The sequence below is a fragment of the Neopelma chrysocephalum genome, unplaced genomic scaffold (genome assembly GCF_003984885.1).
Source record: "Neopelma chrysocephalum unplaced genomic scaffold, ASM398488v2 Primary Assembly neopelma1_76, whole genome shotgun sequence".
NCBI classification, from domain to species: Eukaryota; Metazoa; Chordata; class Aves; order Passeriformes; family Pipridae; genus Neopelma; species Neopelma chrysocephalum.
The window spans coordinates 10,044,958-10,067,648 of record NW_020897737.1 but is presented as its reverse complement, the minus strand read 5'-3'; the positions used below and the strand labels follow the sequence as shown (position 1 = coordinate 10,067,648).

Sequence of the window (22,691 nt, the reverse complement as noted above, 5' to 3'; positions counted from 1 at the left end):
ATGGAGTGATACACAGGTTTATAACCCCTAGAGTGTGCTCATTGCTTGGCTTGTGAAGTTGTCAGAGAGAAGGTCATGCTGAAAACTCTCTTATCAATAAGATCATTTTATCCATTCCTCCTCAATTTTATCTTTTCCTCCTAGAAGTTGACAGCCATCACAAAGCTTGTACAAACCTCTCTTATTTCCTCAGATATCTGACCTCAGAAAAATGTAATTTTAATGTGTCTTATGTTGATGTTTTTTGATGATGATGTTTGATATGTATTGGGGAGAACAGGGCTGACAGAGAAACAGCGTGGTCACATAAACTTTTCTTTAAGGAACCATGTTGAAAACAGAAGTTATCAACACTGTGCCTAAATCCAAAATTTTTCATTGAGTTTTTAATCTACATGTGAATACAAAAAATATATATGGCAGATATTAATTTTAAAATCATCCCTTGAGACTAAAAATAATGTCTGTAAGAAAGGATTAATTACTTTCTATGCTATAGGGAGTGCAGCAGTAGTGTCCATCACCACCAGGACATCTAACATCCTTTCTCACTACTGATTTAAGTGATGTACTCACATTACAAACTTGTATCTATTTACACCTATATTTACAAAATAAATGTATATTTTATAGATACAAATTTACAAACACTTGAATGTGTTGTAAAGTTTTTATGCATTCATGTCCCTCCACAACAGTCCTCAGCGTGGATTTTGCTGGCTATTAACTAGGTCAGAGACAAGGACATGGTAAATCCAGATGAGTCCGAAACAAGTATGCAGAATAAAAGTTAAAATATTCTTTATAAAGTAATGAATTCTTCCCGATTCCCAACGTAAACCAGTAAATATTCTCATCCTGACAATAAATATTATATATACAGATCTCATTCCATATAACACTGGCCTCTTAAACTGCCCCCCTCTTAAAAATTTTCCAGCTAAACAACTATGGAAGCATCACAGGTTGGAGGTAAGGAACTCCTGAATCAACCACAGATTATTCTTCTGCCACATCTGTTTGAAAACATTCCTGCTGCTGCGTGGTGACGGATGACAGTGTTCTATAACCCTTACTTTGAATTTCTGAAAGCAGCAGAATAAGAACTGATACCAACACAACTTAAGGGATAGTTTCAACATTTTAATTTCTGTTGTTTGACAAGTATAAAAGAAAACTCATGTATCAGATCTTGCATACTCTTATACACGTGAACAATCCTTTTTGAGCAATCCTTTTGTGACTCAGGACTACTCAAGTGAGTACAGTTTTTAGCAGTAGCCCTAAACCCTTCCATTGAACACACAGACCCCTGAAATATTCATGGAGGAGAGTAAAACCACAGTAAAGTTTGCAGCAAAGGATCACTCATTCATACACACACAGACTTTGTAGCCAGTATTATCCTCTCCATGCAGCCACTGGGTGGACTGATAACAACACCCTCCAGACTGTTGTTATCTTCAGAAAAAGTGCCTCTCCTGGCATTTCAGAGAAATCAGCCTGACCTTTTAAACACTGGTCTAACAGAGTGTCTTCTGTCTCTATGACTCCCTCTCATACCTTTCCACCAGCAATGGCAGCAGAGGGGGATAAAACATCTCAGAGCAGCAAGGCTGCTGGTGAAGCTGCACTCCAGGCTGTGGTGACATGAGACACTGCACAGGCACTGGCCCTCATGCTGATGGAGTGTTTAAACTGTATTTGGTTACTCTGCACAACTAAGGCAAAACCATAGGACAGTAATATAACCCATACAAATATTTTTATTTTTTTCCCTCTCATAACAGTGATTTAAATATTCAGTTCCCTATGCATGCACTTCAGGTTGGTACAAAAATAGGAAGTAATATGGCACACACTCTAAAATATGCATATGCAGTAGCCTTCAGCATTGTTATGTGAGGTTAAATGGTACTCACTGTGTATTCATGCCAGGGTCCTGGCTGTGTAACTCTCCTATACTTGACTTTGCTGTAGCAGAAACATTTCACTGGCTGAGGTTTGTGAAGCTTTCACTGTTTCCAAATGGCAGAATCACAACTGTACCATCACTTACAGTGCCCAAAGTCTGCTTTAAGTATTTGAGAGATCTTTAGATATGAACTACTTCTACATGTGAAGCCACTTTTTATTTTCCCTCAAAGACTAACACTTCAGACCCGGGTACATTATGGCAACAACCATAATTCCCTGATTAATGATATTGATGAGTATCCAACTATAAAGATAGATACTCAGTTTTGGCTAAGAACACCAGAAAATCTGAGACTGTGTGCTGAACTCCGCAGGTTTGGAAGCAAGGGTTATATTCTCTCTCGTTCCTTTAACTCACTACTGAAAAACAACAACAAAAAAGAAATACTCTTTTATATATAGAAGAGTAGAGAGAAAAACTATACTGTACTTCCACGTACAAAAGTACAGAGAAATCATGTAGTGTCTTCAAGGAGTCACTTCACTATTTTATGATCCTCAGAGAGAGAAATTAGAACTGAGGTGTTTGGTGTCTTCCCCAGATATGAGGTACATTCCCATGGCAAGCTCAGGCCAAAAATTCCCATTACCACCCACCAATAATTTAATGAGATCTACATACACATAACATACACAGATACATATTAAGCTAAATGAAAATATAACTCCATTATAAAGACATTCATTTACAGTGCAATAAAGAAAAAAATAAAAGTAGCTTAGCTCTTTGCAGAACTGCAGGTGACATATTTCATTATAAATGGCCTCAGACCTGAATTTGAGGCACTTCTAATACAATGATGCTGATGTCATCTCTAGTGAAAAGTTTCACCCTCCATGACAGAATGGAGGCTAAGCTTAGGACACTGGGAGATGCTTTTGCTGGTCATTGGGTCATCAATTATTTGTTCCCACGAGCAGCCACAATGTGTATCACCCAAAAGGAATGCAAGGTGCTAAGCAAACAAAGTGCTAATACCTTTCACTTGGCTTTTGAAAATACAGATGGTTTTGTGCATTTCCACTGAATTCCTGGATGTTCATCTGCTAAAGCTTTCTCAGCAACTTGCAAAATATGGAAACCCTTTTATTTGTGGTTATGTATTGCTGAGGAGAAAAAGTCAACGACTTCCATTTTTTCTTTCAGTCTTCAAGCCTGTGATATTTCTGAGGTAAAGAAGTCAGAGCATCTTGAATTAATGATATTAAACTAATCATAACAATTCACAGCCTCAAAAAGAAGGACCCAGTGTCTTCTCTCCCCAGATAAAGTCACTGAACTTCCTACTTGGTGCACTACCAAACCCCTGACAATCAGAGTAGTGCTCATCTCTTAACTTCAGCCATCTAAAAGGGAGATGGATAGTCAAAACTCGTTGTCAAGGCATCTAATCAACACTGAGTAACAGGTCTCCAGAGAAGGATTTGCATCGCCTGTGCATTTTAAGATTGGGTGAATCACTCCCTTGGGATGTGCACTGGAGAGCACCTACGTGACAAGTACACACTATCTGCCCAACTTATAGATATTTAAATAAAGTGAACACCACCCTGATACCAGAACACAGCAAAGTATCAGACAAATGATAATGTCAGAAAAACAAGATATTCCAGAACATCACAATTAATGTGTTAAATTTCATTACCTTGCTAACAAGCAGCAAATATGAAGGGTGAAACAGTGCAAAGTCAATAACCCCTCTGTCCATCCTCAGTAACAGTCACATTTCAGTGTTAGTGCTAGCTAATTGGCTGTTTCATGGCAACCCAGACTACAGTGCATTGTGGAAGTAAAACTCTTATACTGCAGAGAGAAGTATTATCTTATTACACTGATTAGAGTGTAAAATAGCCTGCAATTTGATCAAAGCAGACCACAGCTACAGTCGCCATAAAGTCCAGGTCTAAGCTCTGTTTCTATGCTAGGTGTGCCATGGGACATCCTATCTGAAATAAAATTCATTGCTTTCCATCCTCAGACTTCCTGAGTAAGATGAGCAACAGGCCAGTTTTTGAAGGACATCTCCGATAATGTGATAATAAAATAAGCATGTGATAATAAACCTATGTGCAAAAACCCTCCGAAATAGAAGTCTACAACAACAATTGCTCTCCACATACAAACACACAGAGATACAAATACCCAAACACTGTTGTCCACAAAGACAGGCTTGTCAGCCACCATGCAGTGCTACACCTGCAAGAAAGAAACCCCATTCACAAGACACAATGTCTAAGATACGCAGCATTCCCAGCAGGTGACCTGCCACCTTTCAAAGGCACCTACTTGCTTCCAGTTGTATTAGGCATTGGAAGAAGCACTTTGATGAAGATACCCCTTTTGAGAGTCTATTGTCTTGCTACTGCTCTGTGCTTCATCAGTATTTTCAGGAGTTTTCACCGCTGCCTCATCTCTCAGTACAGCGGATTTGGGAGTCTTGCGCATAAAGAAGAGGAACTTGAAACAGGACAGCAAAGCTTGGGTAATGCTGGATGAGAAAAGCTTTTTGCATGGGTGGCAGTACTGGTAGAACATCAACATGAAGAAGATAGCCATGCAGTAACCTAACAGCAGCCTCAAGAACAACAGTGGGGTGCAGACATACATGTAGATATCTGTTTTATGAAGGTACCACATCAGCAGGAGGAACGCGTTCTCCACGAACCGCAGTGTGTAGTACACAGTCATTCGGTACCAGTTTTGGGATTTGCTAATTAAGTCAGGATCATTGAGCTCCACCTGCACTGCTGACCAGCAGAACATGTTAATGCCAGCATACAGGAAGGTGAGAAGGCACAAGACGATGGTAGTGCCGACTCTGCTGAATTCCTTCTCTATGTTCTCGGGAAATGAGGACTTGCTACGCCAGAAAAGAATCCACGGGAAGAAGTAAAAACCAAAGAAATTCACCATCGTAACGGGGAAAATCCAGATTCGAAGGACTGAACTGAAAAGGACCAACACCGTCACCCGTGTGGCAATCTCAAAGCTTCTCCACAGGAATATGCAGAGGTAGGCGGCTGGTTTCACACGGATCTCGTAATCATCGTACTTAATCTTAATGGCCAGGATGTTGCAGCGCAAGGCGCCGTATACAATGGACAGGAGAGAAAGCAGCATAAAAATACCTACAAAGAGAAAACACAAATCAGGACCTTCGGCTGAGCAGAAGTTAAAGACATTGCAGCAGAGTAGCGCAGACGCAGTCATTTTCACCTGGGATTTTCCTGGGGATTCCCAGCAGGGTGTAATGCCACAAAAGCCATTCCTTGTATATTTGTGTGAAAAAAATGAACTCTACCCCAGCCAAAACCATCACATAACTCTAACTCTACCGCCTGTTTTGGTCCCTGTTTGTTACTTTTACAAGTAGCTAGAAAGAGCACTTCCCCTGCCAAGGGCTGTTCATACATATACTGCCTTTGGTGATTATACAGCTGAGTCATAAGAGTATCCAATTTGCTCTCAAACTCTTACAGTACTTCACAAGGCACAGGAGTGCTACTTCTCCATATAGATGAAAAACTGCAAAATAGAAGCTGAAACTTTGGAGTAACTTGGATGTGCAGATAACTTGGTGCTTGTGAAGTTCTACGTCAAAGTAAATTGTTGAAGATCACAAGAAAGCTCTGTGATAGAACTCAGAATTGAAAGCCAGAGCAATTCAAACACAGAACCATCTGCACTGTCTCTGCCTGTGTACAGAGATATTTGCTCACCTGTGTTCAATGTGTTTTCCTATATTTCCATTTTCTTTACACATCTATCTGTATCATGCATGTAAAAAAACACTCCTTTTAAATATGTATTTAAACGTTCAGATCAACTTTCAGTATCTCCCACCTACCCAGAAATCCCTGAAGGGAAAGTTTCACAGCATTTAGACTCTGCAGAAAGTGAAGGCAGAGGCCAGGTGTTAGCTGCCTTCCCCAGATGCAATAGGGGAAAAGCCTTCTGGGGCTGCAGAAGGGTGTCTTGTCTCACCACACTGAGTGGGTACAAATGTACAAGAACACTGGACACACAGAATAAACAGAAGTGCCAACTGCCCACATTTTTTTTTTAGCATTTGCATACACAATTATGCAAATATGTATTCGCAATTTTTACCAACACGCTGAATGGGTGACTTAGAGGACTAATTTTAGTCACTCCCAACCTATAAATTTAGTTTTAACCTTAGCATTTTGTCCATGCAAATGAGTTAAGCACAGTAAAAATGGTTCAGTTGTTTCTTTTAGAGTTTCAACGAAACTAACTAAGCCAACTGGTCAGGGCATCATATTGCACCAGATAAAATAGAGTTGGGAATTCTTAATTATGTCAATTACTTTTGCAATGTTTAGCAACCAGTGCTTTCTGCAGCCTTCAATTAATTTGTGTGTCAATATCCTACAAACGAACTGGATTCCTTGCTATATGGGGTTTGTGGGTTTTTCCTAATTAAAGTTATTCATTTCTAAGCATGACTTTGAAAGAAACATGACTATTTTAAGATCTCTAATAACTTTCTAAGAGAATTTTCTCTATCACTTCAGCTAAGCTGTCTCCCATTCTGATCGACAAACACCCCTGAATTATTTGGAAAAGAGTTAACTAAGTCTTTATATCTAATTTTCCAAAGCACTCAGTAAGCTGAAAAGCATCAACTATTTTATATGGTAATTTTGTACATCCCAGTTTGGTAGTGCATATATTCTCTGAAAACAGTTATGTTGAAATTTTTAGTAGGTGTTTTTAAACATCTTTCTTACAGCACTGTACCCGAGCTGAGAATTTTTAAACGTTATGTCTTGGAAAAACATTGGTTGAAAGCAGAAGAGCAGGTAACTGCAGTCAAGAATATTGCTTGATATCCTGTAGCTCTTTACAAAGTCTTTCCTGTAGTTTTGGGCTATGAAAGAACATAACTTACAGTAGCTAACAAAGCTCAGAGTTAAAGAAACAAAAACCTACCCACCAGGGACTGAGTGCTGCTGTCTTGGAAGTCTGCTTGCTTTCTGCTTTGATAAGTTGAGACATTGATCTTATTCTGCAATTTCACTTTAGCAAATCTGTATTAATCTCAAACTTATCTTATAAACTCAAGCCTTCAAAAGAGGCATTTCTCCACTGATAAAAACTAGGTCATGCTGGCTGCAGTTTAATACAGTAGTCCAGTCCCGCTCCTTTCCCAAAAGCTCATTACTGTCACCAAACCTTCAGTTCAAACGTCACTTTTAACTCTTTGAGAAGGACGGTTTGAAGGAACCACAAAGAGACGTGGGAGAGTGACACTTGCTTTTGCTCATCCTGAGCAGGCAAAGAAATGAAAATTTAAAAGGCAAAGCATCTTCCCTTGGAACAGTCCCAAATTCCTTAACAGTCTTTATAAAGGTGGCATTTCTTTTCTTTCTTCCTCTTCCCAAAAGGCTGTACTCTTCTTACAAATCAGAGATGCACACTTGCTGAGTCATTCAGGCAGGCACTGTTTTATTTTGTTGGGTTTTAAGTATTTATTATGTCTTAAGTACTTTCAAGACCTGGTCCTTCCCACTTCAGCAATTGCTAATTCTGCTCTAGATGAGCTAAATCACAAAGACTGATTACTGAAATCTGTTATATATACTATAGTTATATATACATATATACATACAATATGTTATATATACTATAGTTTTCTAAACTGATAATCAGAACCCTTGAAAAATAAGGGCACTTATATTTTTCCTTAGGGCAAGACACCTAAAAATGGTTTTTTTGCCATAACATATAATTTCAACACTTAGAAACAACTATTAATATTCAAAGTATGTTGTTCAAACAATGAGAAAAGTATTCTGTGGTCAGAGTTTAACGAGTTCAGAAGAAGCAACTGCAGAAACATCTTAAGATCTCTAGTAGGACCATCTACAGAACCCAGTCAAGAGGATTAGGAACGTGACACTGAAAACACTAGTAAGGTGTAAGAAATATTAAAGCAAAAACTTCTGTTCTGAAGATGGCTGTCACTGCTAAAAATTTTCATCAAAAAAAAGAAACCCAACCTTCTTCCGGAGAATAATTTCATTTTTAAATGGTAGGAAATCCTCCTTTTGAGATTATCATTGTAGGCAATGCTCAAAAAAGATAACTTGCCTGCTGTTAACAGCACACAAATTAGACTTACAAAAACAAAAACATCGCTTCCACATTTAATACTGCACACTGAGAACTGGCCCTTAGTCAGAGATAAGGGGCAAGCCACACATCCCCTATCTCCAGTGAGCTGGTTTTGTAACTAACATTAACTCATGTCTTTTTGGCACCTCCTGGCCTTATGTTCCTCCAGGTGGTACTACCTAAATGAAGTGGTCTGGAGAGCTGCCCAGCAGTGGATAAGTGGACCTGAGCCTGTTGTCAGACCCTCTTCAAAGCAAGGTTATATCTGGCTCTTAGGCAAAGACAATACTGACAGGTGCTGAAGCATTTGAGTGCAGAGTGTAGCCCAAATGTGCAGAAGAGACCTCGCCGTCTGTTCTGGGAGTGCCAACTACAAAGTCATTTCATGGGCATTTCATACAGTAGCAAGTTGGGGAACTTCTTCCCAGTCAGGCTGTAACCAAAGAAAGAACTGAATATTTAGAACTAGGACTCAGATTAGGATCACAGAATCAACTGAGTTGGAAAAGACCTCCAAGGTCATCAAGTCCAACCCTTGATCCAACACCGCCGTGGTTACTAGACCATGGCACTGAGTGCCACATCCAGTCTTATCTTAAAAGCCTCCAGGGATGGTGAATCCACCACCTCCCTGGGCAGCCCATTCCAATGCCTGATTACTCTTTCCGTAAAAAATTTCTTCCTAATATCCAACCTAAACTTCCCCTGGCAGAGCTAAAGACCATGCCCTCTCATTCTACTGCTGGTTGTCTGAGAGAAGAGACCAACTCCCATCTGGCTACAACCTCCTTTCAGGGAGTTGTAGAGAGTGATGAGGTCTCCCCTGAGCCTCCCCTTCTCCAGGCTAAACAACCCCAGCTCCCTCAGCCTCTCCTCACAGGACTTGTGCTCGAGTCCCTTCACCAGGCTTGTTGCTCTTCTCTGGACCTGCTCCAGCACCTCAATGTCCTTCCTGAACTGAGGGGCCCAGAGCTGGACACAGCACTCGAGGTGTGGCTTCACCAGCGCTGAGTACAGAGGAAGAATCACTTCCCTGGTCCTCCTGGCCACACTGTTCCTGTTATTACATACAGGTTTCCAGTGTTGCATTACATCCAGCATTTCTATTATTTCTTGCAGTCACTGAAGCTTTAAGTCACTCATTACTAACCTAAAGACTTTGTCCTGCTTTTGCAATTCTCTCCAGTTCTCTTGATCTTCCATTCTTGGCAGACAGTGAAATGACAGTTTTGGAGAGTGTCAAACACCAGCAAGGATCTGATAATCCAGAAGTGTGATGATCCACCCAAAACGTCCAGAGAAATTAATGAATGCCATGAAACACACAAGAAATACAGAGCACGGCTCTGGCTGACAAAGGGCTAGACAAGGATGCACACTCTGTTCAGAACTGTTCAATCCAATACTGGAAGTAATAAGAAGTTTCAAACAGATTTGAAAGGGACAAGCCATGCTACAAGCATGATGGTAAACAGCTTTAGGTTCAGAGGTGATGCTGACCTCCTTACCCATGAACAAGCAGAATTTAAACAGAATAACAAGCAGGATAGTGTAGGAATCCAGAAAAAGAGAAGACTGATGAGGAGACAAGACAAAAAAAGTGGAAATCAAAATACAAGACAGTGATAATTATAACAGATGAAAATGGAAGGATCAGTGTTAAAGAACAAGGAAGCTGAAGACATATGAAGTGTGAAATAAGAGCTGGACTGGCTGTTAAATTACTTTGATGGTGCAGCAAAATCAAAGGGTTAAAGTCATGTACTTATATGTGAGAATCCCGTGTACACATAGAAAACAAGATGAAAATGTGCTATGCATCATTCCCCTTTACTCTGGAGGCTGAATAATACTGGTGGAAAAAAGGTACCACTGCAGAAATAAGCTGGATAAAGAGATTGTAGAAAGTTTCAATATTTCAGTAGGTAAGATATACAAAACAGGAATATGGCTAGGGTTCTTATTTTTCTGATGTATGATCTCTAACAGACATTGCCACTGTTCCTAATGCTTTTTTTTCTCTGCATTTCTGTATTTTAGAATTACACCTGCTACAGATATGGCTCCTGGGAGACATGAGGTGACTGCTGCATTTGCTAGTTCACTCACCAAACTCACTGGTGAGCCAGCTTACCTCTGTTTGTTTAACTTCATTTCACCCACAAAAGGTCGTTTATCAGTCTATCATTCACAATTTATCTCAGCGGTGACAGAAAAAGTCAGAAGTAATAGAGTGTTACAAATCATTCTTAAATATGCAATTCTCTAATCATGTGGAACACAGCGCTTCTCCTTGGCTGTCATGACCAGTAAGGTCAAAACCAGTAATAAAAAAAATACAATAAAAAGGTGACTTTTGTCAAGTAAATGCCATCTGCAGCAAAGTGACTGGAAACTTTGCTAATTGCACTGTTCAGCAAAGGATTCAGGTGCTTTGTCCTCATCCCATGTCACAAATGCCATGGCTATTTGAAGAATCTACCTTAGCTGTGAAGGACTCAAAATTGTCAGGAGCAATGCCTTTCAAGAAACTTCTGCTATGATGTCCTGGTTCCAGCTGGGGTAGAGTTAATTTTCTTCTTAGTAGCTGGTACAGTGCTGAGTTTTGATTCAGTGTGAAAATAATATTGATAACACACTGATGTTTCAGTTGTTGCTGAGCAGTGCTTACTCTAAGTCAAGGACTTTTCAGTTTCTCATGCTCTGCCAGGGAAGAAGTACATAAGAAGCCACGAGGAAGCACAGCCAGGACAGTTGATCCAAACTGAGCCAAAGGAATATTCCACACCACAGAGCATCGTGCCCAGTTTATGAACTGGGAGGAGTTGGCTGGGAGGGTCTGATTGCTGCTGGGCATTGGTCAGTGGGTAGTGAGCAATTGTGTTGTCCATCATGTGTCTTTCTTGGGTTTTATTCCTCTCCCTCTCCCTCCCCCTCTCTCCTCCACTCCCTTACTACTATTATTGTAATAATATTTTCCTTTATTTCAATTATTAACCTGTCACCCTAGCCCCAGCCTCCCTACCTGTGATGCTGGTAAAGATCCCTGGCCACTCACGGCCCTATAGGTACAACATTTTCTTTTAGTGGAAACACACCTCCAAATTCACATAGGTGTCAAAGTCCTTTCTTACACTGAAAAGCTCCATGGTCAGCTAGAGTAGGTTCTTTATTTGGCAGCAAACCAGCAAATCAAGAGCTCATCATGGAGCACGATGCAGAGTCCCACAGATGTGTCCTGGTAAGCCCATGCGGTGCAGCACCGCTTGGTGAAGGCTTAACAGTTTGGGTCAAGAGATGAGATGGCCACAGCTGCATACCAGCTTATTGAATTCTGCCTTTTGATTCCAAAATCAGAGTCTGGCACAAGTAAAGACAGTTCACATCCTCAGTCCATATTTAAAACCCCATTCTTGAAAGTACATATTCCCTAATGCAGCATGGCAAAACATGCTTTGTGGTGTACCCAAAGGCATTTTCCAGGAAATTTGCTCAAAAACCAAAATGGAATAGAGGCAATATTTTTTTCCTTCTACATAAAGACAGTTCAGTTCCTCGAGCTGCCTCCCTGTCATGCCATAATAGCCACTTTATCAAATTATTGTTTTTATAGCAACCCAAGTATGGTACAGAAAGTGTCAGAGTCTAAAACACGAAATAAACTTGGAAGCAACATCACCATCAAAATCTGTCAGGAAGACGAAATGCATTGCAACACATTTGGTTCTTGTCCGGGGCAGCTACACCTGACTGCTGACTTCCTCTCCCTCCCACCAAAATACCAGAAAGGGTGATAACAAGGGCTCTACCTACTTCTGGCAGCTGTGATCTCCTGCCGCATGACACAGATGTAGAGCTGGAGGGTGAGCTGGGGCGCGGAGCCGAGGAACGCCTGGATCACGGAGGCCCGGCTGAAGGCGGACTTGTGCGTGCGCAGCTTGCGCTCAGCCTGTCCCACTTCCTTCTCAATTTCTTCTGAGTACCCATCCTTGGGCACCTGCCACTTCTTCGTGATGCTGACATAGGGGTCTTCAATCCTGCCAGCATGGTAGTAAATATAAAAGGCTTCCACGCACCTACAAGCAAATGAGTAAACAGAGTGACAGGGAAAAAAATGAAAGAAAAGCATAGGTCTTCCCAATCCTTAGTATTTTAAGCAATCACATACTAAGTCCTAAGCCATTTGTTCATAGAGCAAAGCCTGTATGTTTTCTCATCCTGGTAAATTTGGAATATGACAGATTTGACTCTTTAAAACATGACCTACATGCGACTAGAGAGCAAGAACCCAGCAGCGCCCCTTGGGCTGCTTGCAGTACTCAGACATGGGAGGAGGTTTAGTTGTTTCCTATGAGATACCTTTGCTTTCTGCTGTCCCACTGAAGTCCTTAAACTACAGTGTTCACAGGCAAACCCAGGGCCCAAGTCAGAAGTGTTTCTTCAGATCCTCACATCTTTATCTTCCTGTTATCCATACATCTGTGACACGCTAGTGGGACATGGCAACAAACACACTTTTCATACCTTTGCCTTAAACAAGATATCTGAAGAGAGAAGCTCAGGGTACAAGCAGGTGTGCACACCTCAAAATGTTGGACTCTAATTCTTGCTTTACCCAGCAATGGTTCAAAACACCAATAACATGCCAGAGCAGCGAGAAGGAGCAGTTTTGAGCCTCACAATTCTGGAAATCAGCATTTTTTAAAAAGACACAAAAATAGAAGCTTTAGTCCTTATGTTTGCTTATGTTTATTGCACTGTTAAAGAAACATTAAACATAATCTTGCAAAAAGCTTTTAAATAAGAAGATGCAGTGTTTCTTGTTGCTGTAGCTCTTCATACTTTAAACACAGTGGGAGCCAAATCCTCTTGTTTATATAGTCTAACTTACTGCAGACTAACTTCCAAGGAACAAAGTGGTGCCAGCACACACACTTCTACTCATAAATTACATATTGTACTATTTGCTGCATAGAGAACAATCCATACATTTGGAAGGGAATAGAAAAGGTTATCTGCAGTTAATGCTGTAGCAACAAGGACAATCTGGCTCTTTGAGAATTAGCCTCAGACAGATTTCTGCAAGGAAAGGACAATTTCTGAAACTTCCTTCCAATGAATGTTTTTTAATTGGATAAAACTTCAGAAAAACTATTCTAAGAGAACTACTCAGATATGAAGGTGTTAAGGGCAGGCTTGGGCATCAAGCAGAACCCAAAACACAAAGGGGAACAGTCAGCCTTGTCTGGGAAGTAATAACAAGCAAGGAATAACAGAGGTACAAGTGAAATCATAAGCTGAGGGTGACGGGAGAGGAAAGAAAAACTTTATTTCTGTCACATTGCTTAGGGTTCTAAAACCACAGGGCATGCTGTGGAGGAGTCCATAAGCTGAAAAGTACTCCCCAAAAGCCCAAACCCAGCTGTAGTGTGAGCAGCAGCACTGGTGAGGGTTGGATTGCAGCCAAGGGAAGCTTTGGGGGGAGAAACCCCCAGTGCCCCCCTCTAGCACCAGCTCTGGTCACACCCCCTCCCAACTTGGCATGCATGGCATCTTCTTGCACAGGCATCATCTGCTGGTGGGGATTGAGCTGTCTTCTTTCCTTCCATAATACCTGTTGGGGTTCACCTCCTCCACCTCTGCAGTTAATACTTGCTGGAATGCAGCACCTCTGAGTCTCCACCAAGTCAGATGGCCAGTGAGTTTTTGTAACCTACAAATAAGGCTTATCTCCCATTTAAAAGTATCTCACAACTAAAGAGGACAGAGCTACGCTTGTCTGAGTCTTTACTGAACTCCCATTTCCTTCTTAACTTGACTTTTTAAAACACTTGCCAACTCAGAGCCTATCACAGCCTTTTAGGGGAAAGCTGTAAAATAGCACTTACAAAAATTCAACTATAAGCATACTGATTTCTATTTTAATGAACTATACTTCATTTTTTCTCCTAACTGGACCATTAGCAAGTTTCAACTGCTACTGCTGAAACTGTTTCAAGAACAATTTTAGGAGTGTGTAGTACTATCCTTGGTTCACAAGGCTTCAGCTATCATCACTAAAGCTATTGGAAATCCCTGGTGCTCTTGAGGCTCCATTCATAGAGATGACTTTCTGTTTTCCCCTCATTAATCTTTTTACTCCCTGCCAGCCTTGTCCCATGTGAAAGAATCCACACAGCCAAAAATAAAGTGTGAAAAATTAATAAAGCACTGTGGCTTATGAAGCCAACACAGATTCTGAAGCCAACAAATTGATATTATTCCAAAAGAAAGATACCAGAATATTTTTGTCCTGCTTAGTATTCACAGCCATGTATTCACCCTGAGCTGAGGGCAAGTCTGAAGCTATTATGGAAAATGGGATCTCAGCATCAGCTTCTGAACTCTTGCTGTGTGTGATTAGAAGCAGATATAGTTTAGGGACTCACCTGAAAAATACACAATAATCCAACAAAAGAGATGATAAGATTTATAAGACAACTGACTATAGCAAACATTATAATCAACAAAATGTTGGATTTTGGGGCAAGCATTTGATTTGTATTTATTAGCTGGGTACTAAGTAAAAGTATATTGTTTGTGATGAGAAATTTTATATCAGTAGAGAAAAGCAAACACAATCTGAAATGAGCAACCTTAGAGCCAAAGGAGACTTTTACCAGTAGAGCAGAGCAATAAAAATGGATGTGCAAGCACTCAGATTACATCACTAATTATGCCCATTTTCTCCCAGGCCCTGCCCACAGGAGTGTTTCTGGAGGTCAAGCCCTCTGGGGCAAAATACAAATGCAGTCAGGACTCTGACTGGTGCCACTGCCCAAGCACTTGCTTCAAACAGGAGCAGACTAGCAGCTGACACACTAGAAATAAAGAGTATCAATCCAAAACTTTTAAGGAATAGAGAGTTAAGAGGGGAACAGGCACTTGGAGGACTATCCAGATGAGAAGGATCCAGAACTGTGATGAAGAATCAATTCAGATCATGCACCTGTGCCAGACTTTGCCTACGAAGTACACGCTGAAGGGTTGGGCACCTTGTCTTTAAATGAACTGGCTTGTTCTTTTTTAGTACGAAGCACAACTAAGATACAGTACAAGATGGCAACTGCTTCATGATAACTCTCCTCCACAGTTACAAACTGCTGCAGCATGATGAATTCCACAGAAGCCCCAGTTGCTCATCGCTGCTCTGCTCCAGAGGAACAGGAGTGAGAGGTCCCAACTTCTGCACAATCCATTTCCTGCATTGCAGTGACATTTAGGGCCCCTTCAACAGCTCCTCACTTGGCACCAAAAGCAGAAGGAGAGCAGCTGGTTGTTTTCACTGCATGTAAGGCAATGACAGCTGCAATTTGCTCTGAAGAAAAAAAGTCAGATCTACTTTCTACGGTGAAAGTTAAAAGGTAAGAAAAGGATGGTGCTGCTTCCTCCCCATCTTGGCAGAGAGAAGAGCCATACTTTTTCAAGGATTCTGATGGTGCCCACAAGAAGTGATTCAGCAGCAAACATTTGCCTTCTACACAGTAGGTAGGAGGAATAATCCCATCCCTATAAGCTTGCCGAGAGTGAGCACCTCATTCCCTCTTTTAATCACGGATGCGTGGGATTTAAATACAGAAAAAATAATGGTGATGTGAAGAGGGAGTAGGCAACGAAAACAGGGAACTTTCCACAGCCAAGTGCTCCAAGAATAAACAGCTATTTGAGACCTATCCACACAAGCTCACTGCAAACATACAGATTTCTCTAATGACTCAATTTTTAGTAATTTCTTCTCATTAGAAAACCAAGCAAAAGATTCATCAGTCCTGCAGACTTACTTACCTACATCAGCCAAAGATTTGTTCCTCACTCACTGTTCTACCTTCTACCTGCACTGACTTTCTGTTCATCCCATCATGGACACCTAACACATCTTCTCAGGAATAAAGGAAAAAAAATAGCCTGAAGACAATCTAGATATATTCTTTCCATCTGGAAAAGAGGAAGATACATCAACAGTTGTAAAGTTTAGAGCTATCAGGATCTCCTACGATAAGGTCTGCCAATGGAAGTACTAAAAGGAAGGAAAGTTTTTAGACCTGTTCTATTTTGAATTATAAAACAGGTCACCAGGAAAGAGGGACTACCCACGGGAGACAATGCTTCTGCACAATGAGATTGAACCAGTAGAGCTCATTAGATTTCAAACTGCAGAATTAGATATCCAAAACATGAATGACTCTAAAACTTTCAGCCTATAGAAGGTTTTTTGGGGGGTTTCTTTGGTGAGTTTGTTTTGTTTTGTTGTTTTACTTCCTGCAGCTCACAGAATTGAACTTTGGCCATAACAGTAGCTCCTCTGGCAGTTTGATGCAAACTTCCTCCTGCATCTGCTGTGCTGCTGTCTACAAGGTACACACAGACGTGTAATTGTTTCTCCTCATGCCTTGAGAAACAAAGCCCTAGCCCACTAAATAATATTCTATTGTTTACATTCTTGTCCCATTACAACCCAAGGAAAACAGTCATTAGTGTTCTAAAAAGGGACCTGTTATATTTGATTGTGATGTTTTTTGCAAGAGAAGTTCATCCTTCTGTAGGGACAGCCCTTCCCTGATTGCATCTCCTAACGAGGAACAGCCCGTGGGCTCACATTCCACTAACAGAGCACCAGGGACAGTAGTTTCAAAGACACCTGCAGTCACTTAAGCTTTCCTCTCCATAAAGTTGGTACCAGAAGGAAGTACTGCCAAGTTCACACCAGTCTCTTTTGAGTATGCCACTTCAGTAAATCAGGTGGTAGGGAACCACTGCATGTAGCAGACTTAAGGTACAACATCAGGAACACCTCTGGAGTGTGACTGTCTAAGCCAGTTTGTTGGAAATCTGCACTTCAGCTCCTGATCTGTTTGTTGCTTGCAAAATAGAAAAGGGTAAGGAAGTTAACAGGGGGTTCTCTGGTGCCCTTCATGAAGGGTAAGGAGAAAAGGAGGCTTGGTGGGACCTTTTTCCACTACAACTACCCAAAAGGAAGCTGCAGCCAGGTAAGGGTCGGTCTCTCCTCCCAAGAGGAAATGGCCTCAAGTTGTGCCAGGGGAGGTTCAGGTTGGATATTAGTAAAAGTCTTTTCACTTAAAGGACAGTCGAGCATTGGAATAAGCTGCTCAGGGAAGTGGTGGAATCATCATGATTAGAAATGTTCAAAAAGGCATGTGGATGTGGCACTTAGGGACATGGTTTAGTAGTGAACACAGTGGTGCTGGGTTATCAGTTGGATTTGATGATTTAGAGGTCTTTTCCAACCTAAACGATTCTCTGATTCTATGAAGAGTTATTTGCACTTTGAACAAATCCTTAAGTGTGGTGCAGTACACTAGTAAAAATACGTCCAGTTGTTATTTATTGGAATTGTAGCAGCACCTAAGATCTCAAGATGATCTTGGTGATAGAGGTGCCATTCAAATGAACAGGGAATAAAGAGAAAGGCCTTGGTTCAGGAGCAGCCAATAATGAACCAAAAAGCTCATCATGACCTTCCCTTAAGAAAATAAAAGTATATTAAACCTCTCATTAACACTGGCTATTATTTTAAGTAATTTTTTTCTGTTATAATTTACTTTATGCAGTAAAAGAATCTCCTTTAAAAAAAAAGTATCCAAATATGTCTCCTAAGCATCCAGACAAATTGGTGCACTCATAAGGAATGGCACTGACCTGAAATGCTGCACGAATCCCCCATGATGCCCAGAAACCTGCAGTCACTTTGTTCCAGCCAAGTCTCTGCATAGTCTCTGGCATGCCTGCATCCTGAGGATCACAGCCAGGCCACTAAGGGATATAGAAATTTTGCTCTACAAATTGCCCCAAATTTATAGAGAAGCTCCTAGGGAGCGGGAGAAGAAATTAAAAAAAAAAAAAAAGGGTACATTAACAGTACAGCAAAAGTCCTCTCCAGGAAGGGGGATGCTACCCAATTTTAGTGCTTCCAGTGGTGGCAGCAGGACAGCAAGTGCCTCCCGAACAGGTGGAGTGTGGGTGTTTGGGGAAGGTGGTGATATGCAAGAAGGTTCTAGGAGAGAATGTACTTTCTTCCCAACACACAGATGATTCAAAATAGGCTGGATCATTTCTTTTGCAGAATTCAATACCCTCCTTCCCTGCCAAGATATTCCCAAACCATTCCCCAGAATTTAAAGGTTGTTGTTTTTTTTTTTTTAAGAGAAAAAGGAAGGGGAGAAAAATGTCTAGATTTTAAGATGATGAAGAAAACCTCACAAAACATATATGGGCTGTTGGTAAGCAGTGTACTGATATCCCAGTATCTGAGTTTCAACAGAGAAATCCTGACTATCCTGTATCATACCAAACCAAAGAGAGATGGTTAAAAGGTGGGTGTCAGCTTTTTTAAAGCCAGCCAAAGCAGCCAGCCCCCTTTTGCAGCGTGTCATCTCACACAGCCTAAAGGTTCTTAAACACATTACTCTGATACCACAAGCAGACAGAGCCTGAGGAGGCTCTACTGTCTGTGTCCTATTTGACCTAATGTGGCTCAGCTCTCCCTAAACAACCCTGGGCTGTGCCAGGGAGATACAAGAGACTGAGCAGGGAGGATGGAGTGAAGCTTCACACCAGGGAAGCAGACGACTAAGAACAGCAGGATTCTCTGGTGTAAAGGAGCAAAGGTTTGCCTACAAGGATGGAACAAAATGCCTCCAAGGACAATGGTCCTTTTCAGCTTACAAAAGTTAAACCCCCAGTGCAGTGATGATACAGCCAAAAAATATTTTGCCTTCTGGCTACCACTTGTGTGCATGGCAGTCCGCACAGGATAGAAAGCCTCCTGTGCAAAGCAGGGAAATGTAAGGTATTTCATGTGCTGAAAACCCTTAAACTTATACAGTGCAGAGCTACAACTGATGGGAAGCAATCAGTTTCCTCTTCTGACAGATACAGCAATGTTTAGTTGCAGGAAGGCAAGGGAGGAAAAAACCCCCCAAACCAAAATCCCTTTACTGTCTGCCTCAGACCGATCACTTCGTCTTCCCACGTTTCTGTGCTGCATCCTACAAGTAGGCACATTTCCCAAAAACTAAAGAGAGGTCGTTTTCTATGAAGTTTTTGTTTTGTAGAGTCCCTACAGCCTTTAGCAGGAAATAAGTTTCTCAGGTAGCATGAATGTACTACCCTCCTTGTATTAGTGATTATAATTCCAGTTACCCTGGGTTTAGAGAGAAGTCAACATACATCACTTTGTAGTGCCCAAATGATGTCGTGGGGACTGTGGCACAGGCACGCTGCAACACCTCCAGAACATCTTTAAACCTTCTGGAAATGCCAGGTTTGTAAATCTTTGAGAAAGGCAGAAGTGCAGAGTTGGCAACACACTTGAAGAGAGGAGAGGGCTTCCATATGCCCACTAGTTTTACAGCAGTGACCGTGGCTGGGAGCTTGCCAACAGAGCAGAAAGTGTGCTCTGCACAACGTGAGACTTGTGTTGTAAACAGATAAACTTGATATTGAGAAAGAAAGAGAAAGTCAAGTCATGCCTGGTGGTTAAGGTCAAAGAGGAAGTCTGTTTCTTTCAGATAATTAGAAAGAAAATCCTCCAATTTTTTTTGCTTGTTTACATCCTTTATTTGTTTATTCACATCTTCCAGCCTGACATGACATTCTTTCCTTATCTGACCTCAAGAAATCGATTTAGAATGACAAAAGTCACCAATATAGTTTTTATTTTGATAGTTTCTTTCTCTTTGGTTCCTCTCTTATTTCCCAAAGAATGTAGAAGTACTTTATTCTCAGCTTTTAGGAATCACAGCTTTTCAAGAACTAACTGTTTAGCCATAACTTAAATATCTTTAAAATCTTAACATAACAAAAATATTAACAAAACGCAGTCGTGGTTATAGAAGTCATGCTTTTGATGTGTAAGATATTTTGTAACATCCAAACTGTTCACCCTTCTTAGTGTGAACAAATCTTCCTTTCCCACACTGTCCAGGAATTTCAAAAAGTTGCTGATGCTTCTCCCACCCTCTTCCTCAGATGCACTGCATTTAATCAACCGTACTTTTTAAATAAAAGATATGAATGTAAATTTAAAATGAACGCCCCCCATAAACACTTTGACTTGGGAGTTGCACAACTGTTGTAGCTTTTCATCTATCCGGGATTTCTTTTTTTTACTTAAGGGTATTTTCAGAGAGAAGTTAAACTGAAGTTGGAAAAAAAATCTCCAAAAGCAATTTGGGGCAAGAAGTTCACATTTGGAAAGAACAGACTGACTAGAGCATCACTATCGTTGTCCTAAACTCCCGAACGAGCGAACCTTCCCTTTCCCTCCTGGAAGTCACCTGCGAGCCAAGCGCTATGGATGAGCCGGCAGCGAACAGACACAGCCACCCGCAGGGAGCCGCGGCGATGCAAAACCAGGGCAGCGGCGGGACGCGGACGGGGGCTCTCCCGGCTCCCCGCGGGCCCGGCAGGGCTGAGCCCCTTTTCCCTGAGGCTCAGAACCTGAGGGCATTCCCAAAGGACGCCGTTCAAAGGCAGGACGGGCAGGACGCGGCGCCCGCCGGTGCAGAGCAGCAGCGGCCGCGCCCGCCTCGCACAAAGGCCGGGGGGCTCCGGGCGCCCCCCGCGCTCGGCCCCGGCCCCGCCGAGGGGCGGGACGGACTCACCGACCTGACGAGCGGCCCGAGCTGCAGCAGGTGCAGCAGCAGCACCAGCGGGCGGTCGCGGGTCACGTCGCGGTGGATGAAGACCAGGCTGAGCTGCACCAGCACGCAGGGCAGGAGGGCGCAGAGCAGCGTCAGCCAGTGCCACATGGGGTCCCCCGCCGAGCGGTACGCCGCGCTCAGGCACAGCGCGGCCATCGTCTCGGACAAGAAGAGGACGAGGGAGACGAGGACGGAGCCCGGGAATTTCATCGCCGCCGCCGCCCCAGCCCGGCCCGCCCGGCCCGCCCAGCTGAGGCGCGGTGCGGTGGGTGCGGTGCGGCGCCGAGCCCGCCAGGGGGAGCCGCCGCCACCCTCAGCGCCGGACCGCGGCCTCCGCCGCCGGCCCCGCTCCGGCCACAGCGCCCGGCGCTGCCGGGGCTCGGCCCGCGCTGGACTGTAAACGGAGGAAGGTTCCCCACCGGTGCGTGGGGAGCAGCCCCTCATCGCGACTCCTTCGTGGGGAGCACCCACTCGTCACGGCTCCTTCGGCCCCAAGATACAGCACTGAACTGAAGGGGATAGGTCGGGGCGGGGAGGGGGGACAGGGCACTTCCCAGGGCGCTTGGTCAGGTTGGAGGGATCACAGACTCACAGAATCAATTCGGTTGGAAAAAACCTCTGAGGTCATGGAGTCCAAGGTATGACCGAACACCACCTTGTCAACTGGGCACTGAGTGGCACGTCCAGTCTTTCCTTAAACACCTCCAGGGACAGTGATTCCACCACCTCCCTGGGAAGCCCATTCCAATGTCTAACCATCCTTTCTGTGAAGAAATTCCTCCTAATGTCCAACCTAAATCTCCCCTGGTGTAGCTTAAGACTATGTCCTCTCATCCTATTGCTGGTTGACTGGGAGAAGAGGCCACTCCCCACCTGGGTACAACCTCCTTTCAGGTAGTTGTAGAAGGTGATAGAATAGGTATCCTGAAAGAAGGAGGCAAGGGCAAAGTCCTGTACCTGGAAAAAAAAAACCCCTGTGCAACAAAAAAGGCTGAGAGACAGCTGATAAAAAAATTAAATAAATAAACACAACAACAACAAAAAACCCCAAAGAAACAAAAGGTGGAGAGGGAGCTGTGAGTGCTGTAGAGACTCCTCTGATGTACCCAGCTCAGAGCCCCCTCAGTAGGGCAGTGAGGCAGTGACAGAGGTGCCCTTTTAGCACTTTGCCAGGTGGATCTCACCGTTGCTTCCCACTCTTTTTCCTGCAAAGGCTCCTAAGGTCACAAGCACGTGCTGTGACACAAGCCCATTGCACTTGCCCACTGTCCCTGGGCCTTTCCCATTCACCAGCAGGATCCTTCCTCCCTTGCCCACCAGAGCTCTGCAGTCCTGGAAATGTCACCCTGCCTGTATCACTGATGACTGCATGGACAAGCAGCACAAGGCAACAGCCTGAGGGAAAGATGAGCCTTTGCAATCACTCCATCTCTCAGATCCTGAATCTGAGCACCTGGCAAGAAACAAAACTGCTGAGGTACTAAGTCAGGTTGGCAGATGGTGCTGCTATCCTGCACAGGAGGGGTCTCCAATCACTATTTCTCTCCTCCTCTTGGTGCAGGTACTTTGTTCATGCTCAGCTAGTTCTGATGCCTGCCCTGATAGATCTTGTTTCTCCTTGCCTGTTCCCAGGTAATTGCAGACTTGGCACATGGAGGTTAACAAAAGAGATCCGGGACCTGGCAGGAGCACAACAGGAAGGCAGGATGTGGAGCTATTAGCCTATTAATGGGATAATGCTAATAGCTACTTCTGCATGTCTGCTACTATTCTTTAATGCAACTTAGTTTGTCACCAGAATTTTTAAAAATGCCATTTCTTGAACTGCTGCTCTGGGAAATCTGGAGTCCCATTGCTCAGCTCTAGTTGAA

The 22,691-nt window shown here is 42.8% G+C and overlaps 1 protein-coding gene across 1 annotated transcript; it reads right to left on the bottom strand.

Moving 5' to 3' along the window:
* Positions 1–1,122: 1,122 nt before the first annotated feature.
* XK (X-linked Kx blood group) lies at positions 1,123–21,037 on the bottom strand. Its single transcript, XM_027689185.1, has 3 exons — positions 20,786–21,037; positions 11,933–12,195; positions 1,123–5,106 (listed from the first exon to the last, which is right to left on the bottom strand). The coding sequence occupies exons 1-3, from the start codon at positions 21,028–21,030 to the stop codon at positions 4,280–4,282; spliced, it is 1,335 nt and encodes a 444-aa protein (XP_027544986.1). The 5' UTR covers positions 21,031–21,037; the 3' UTR covers positions 1,123–4,279.
* Between the last annotated feature and the right edge of the window lie 1,654 nt (positions 21,038–22,691).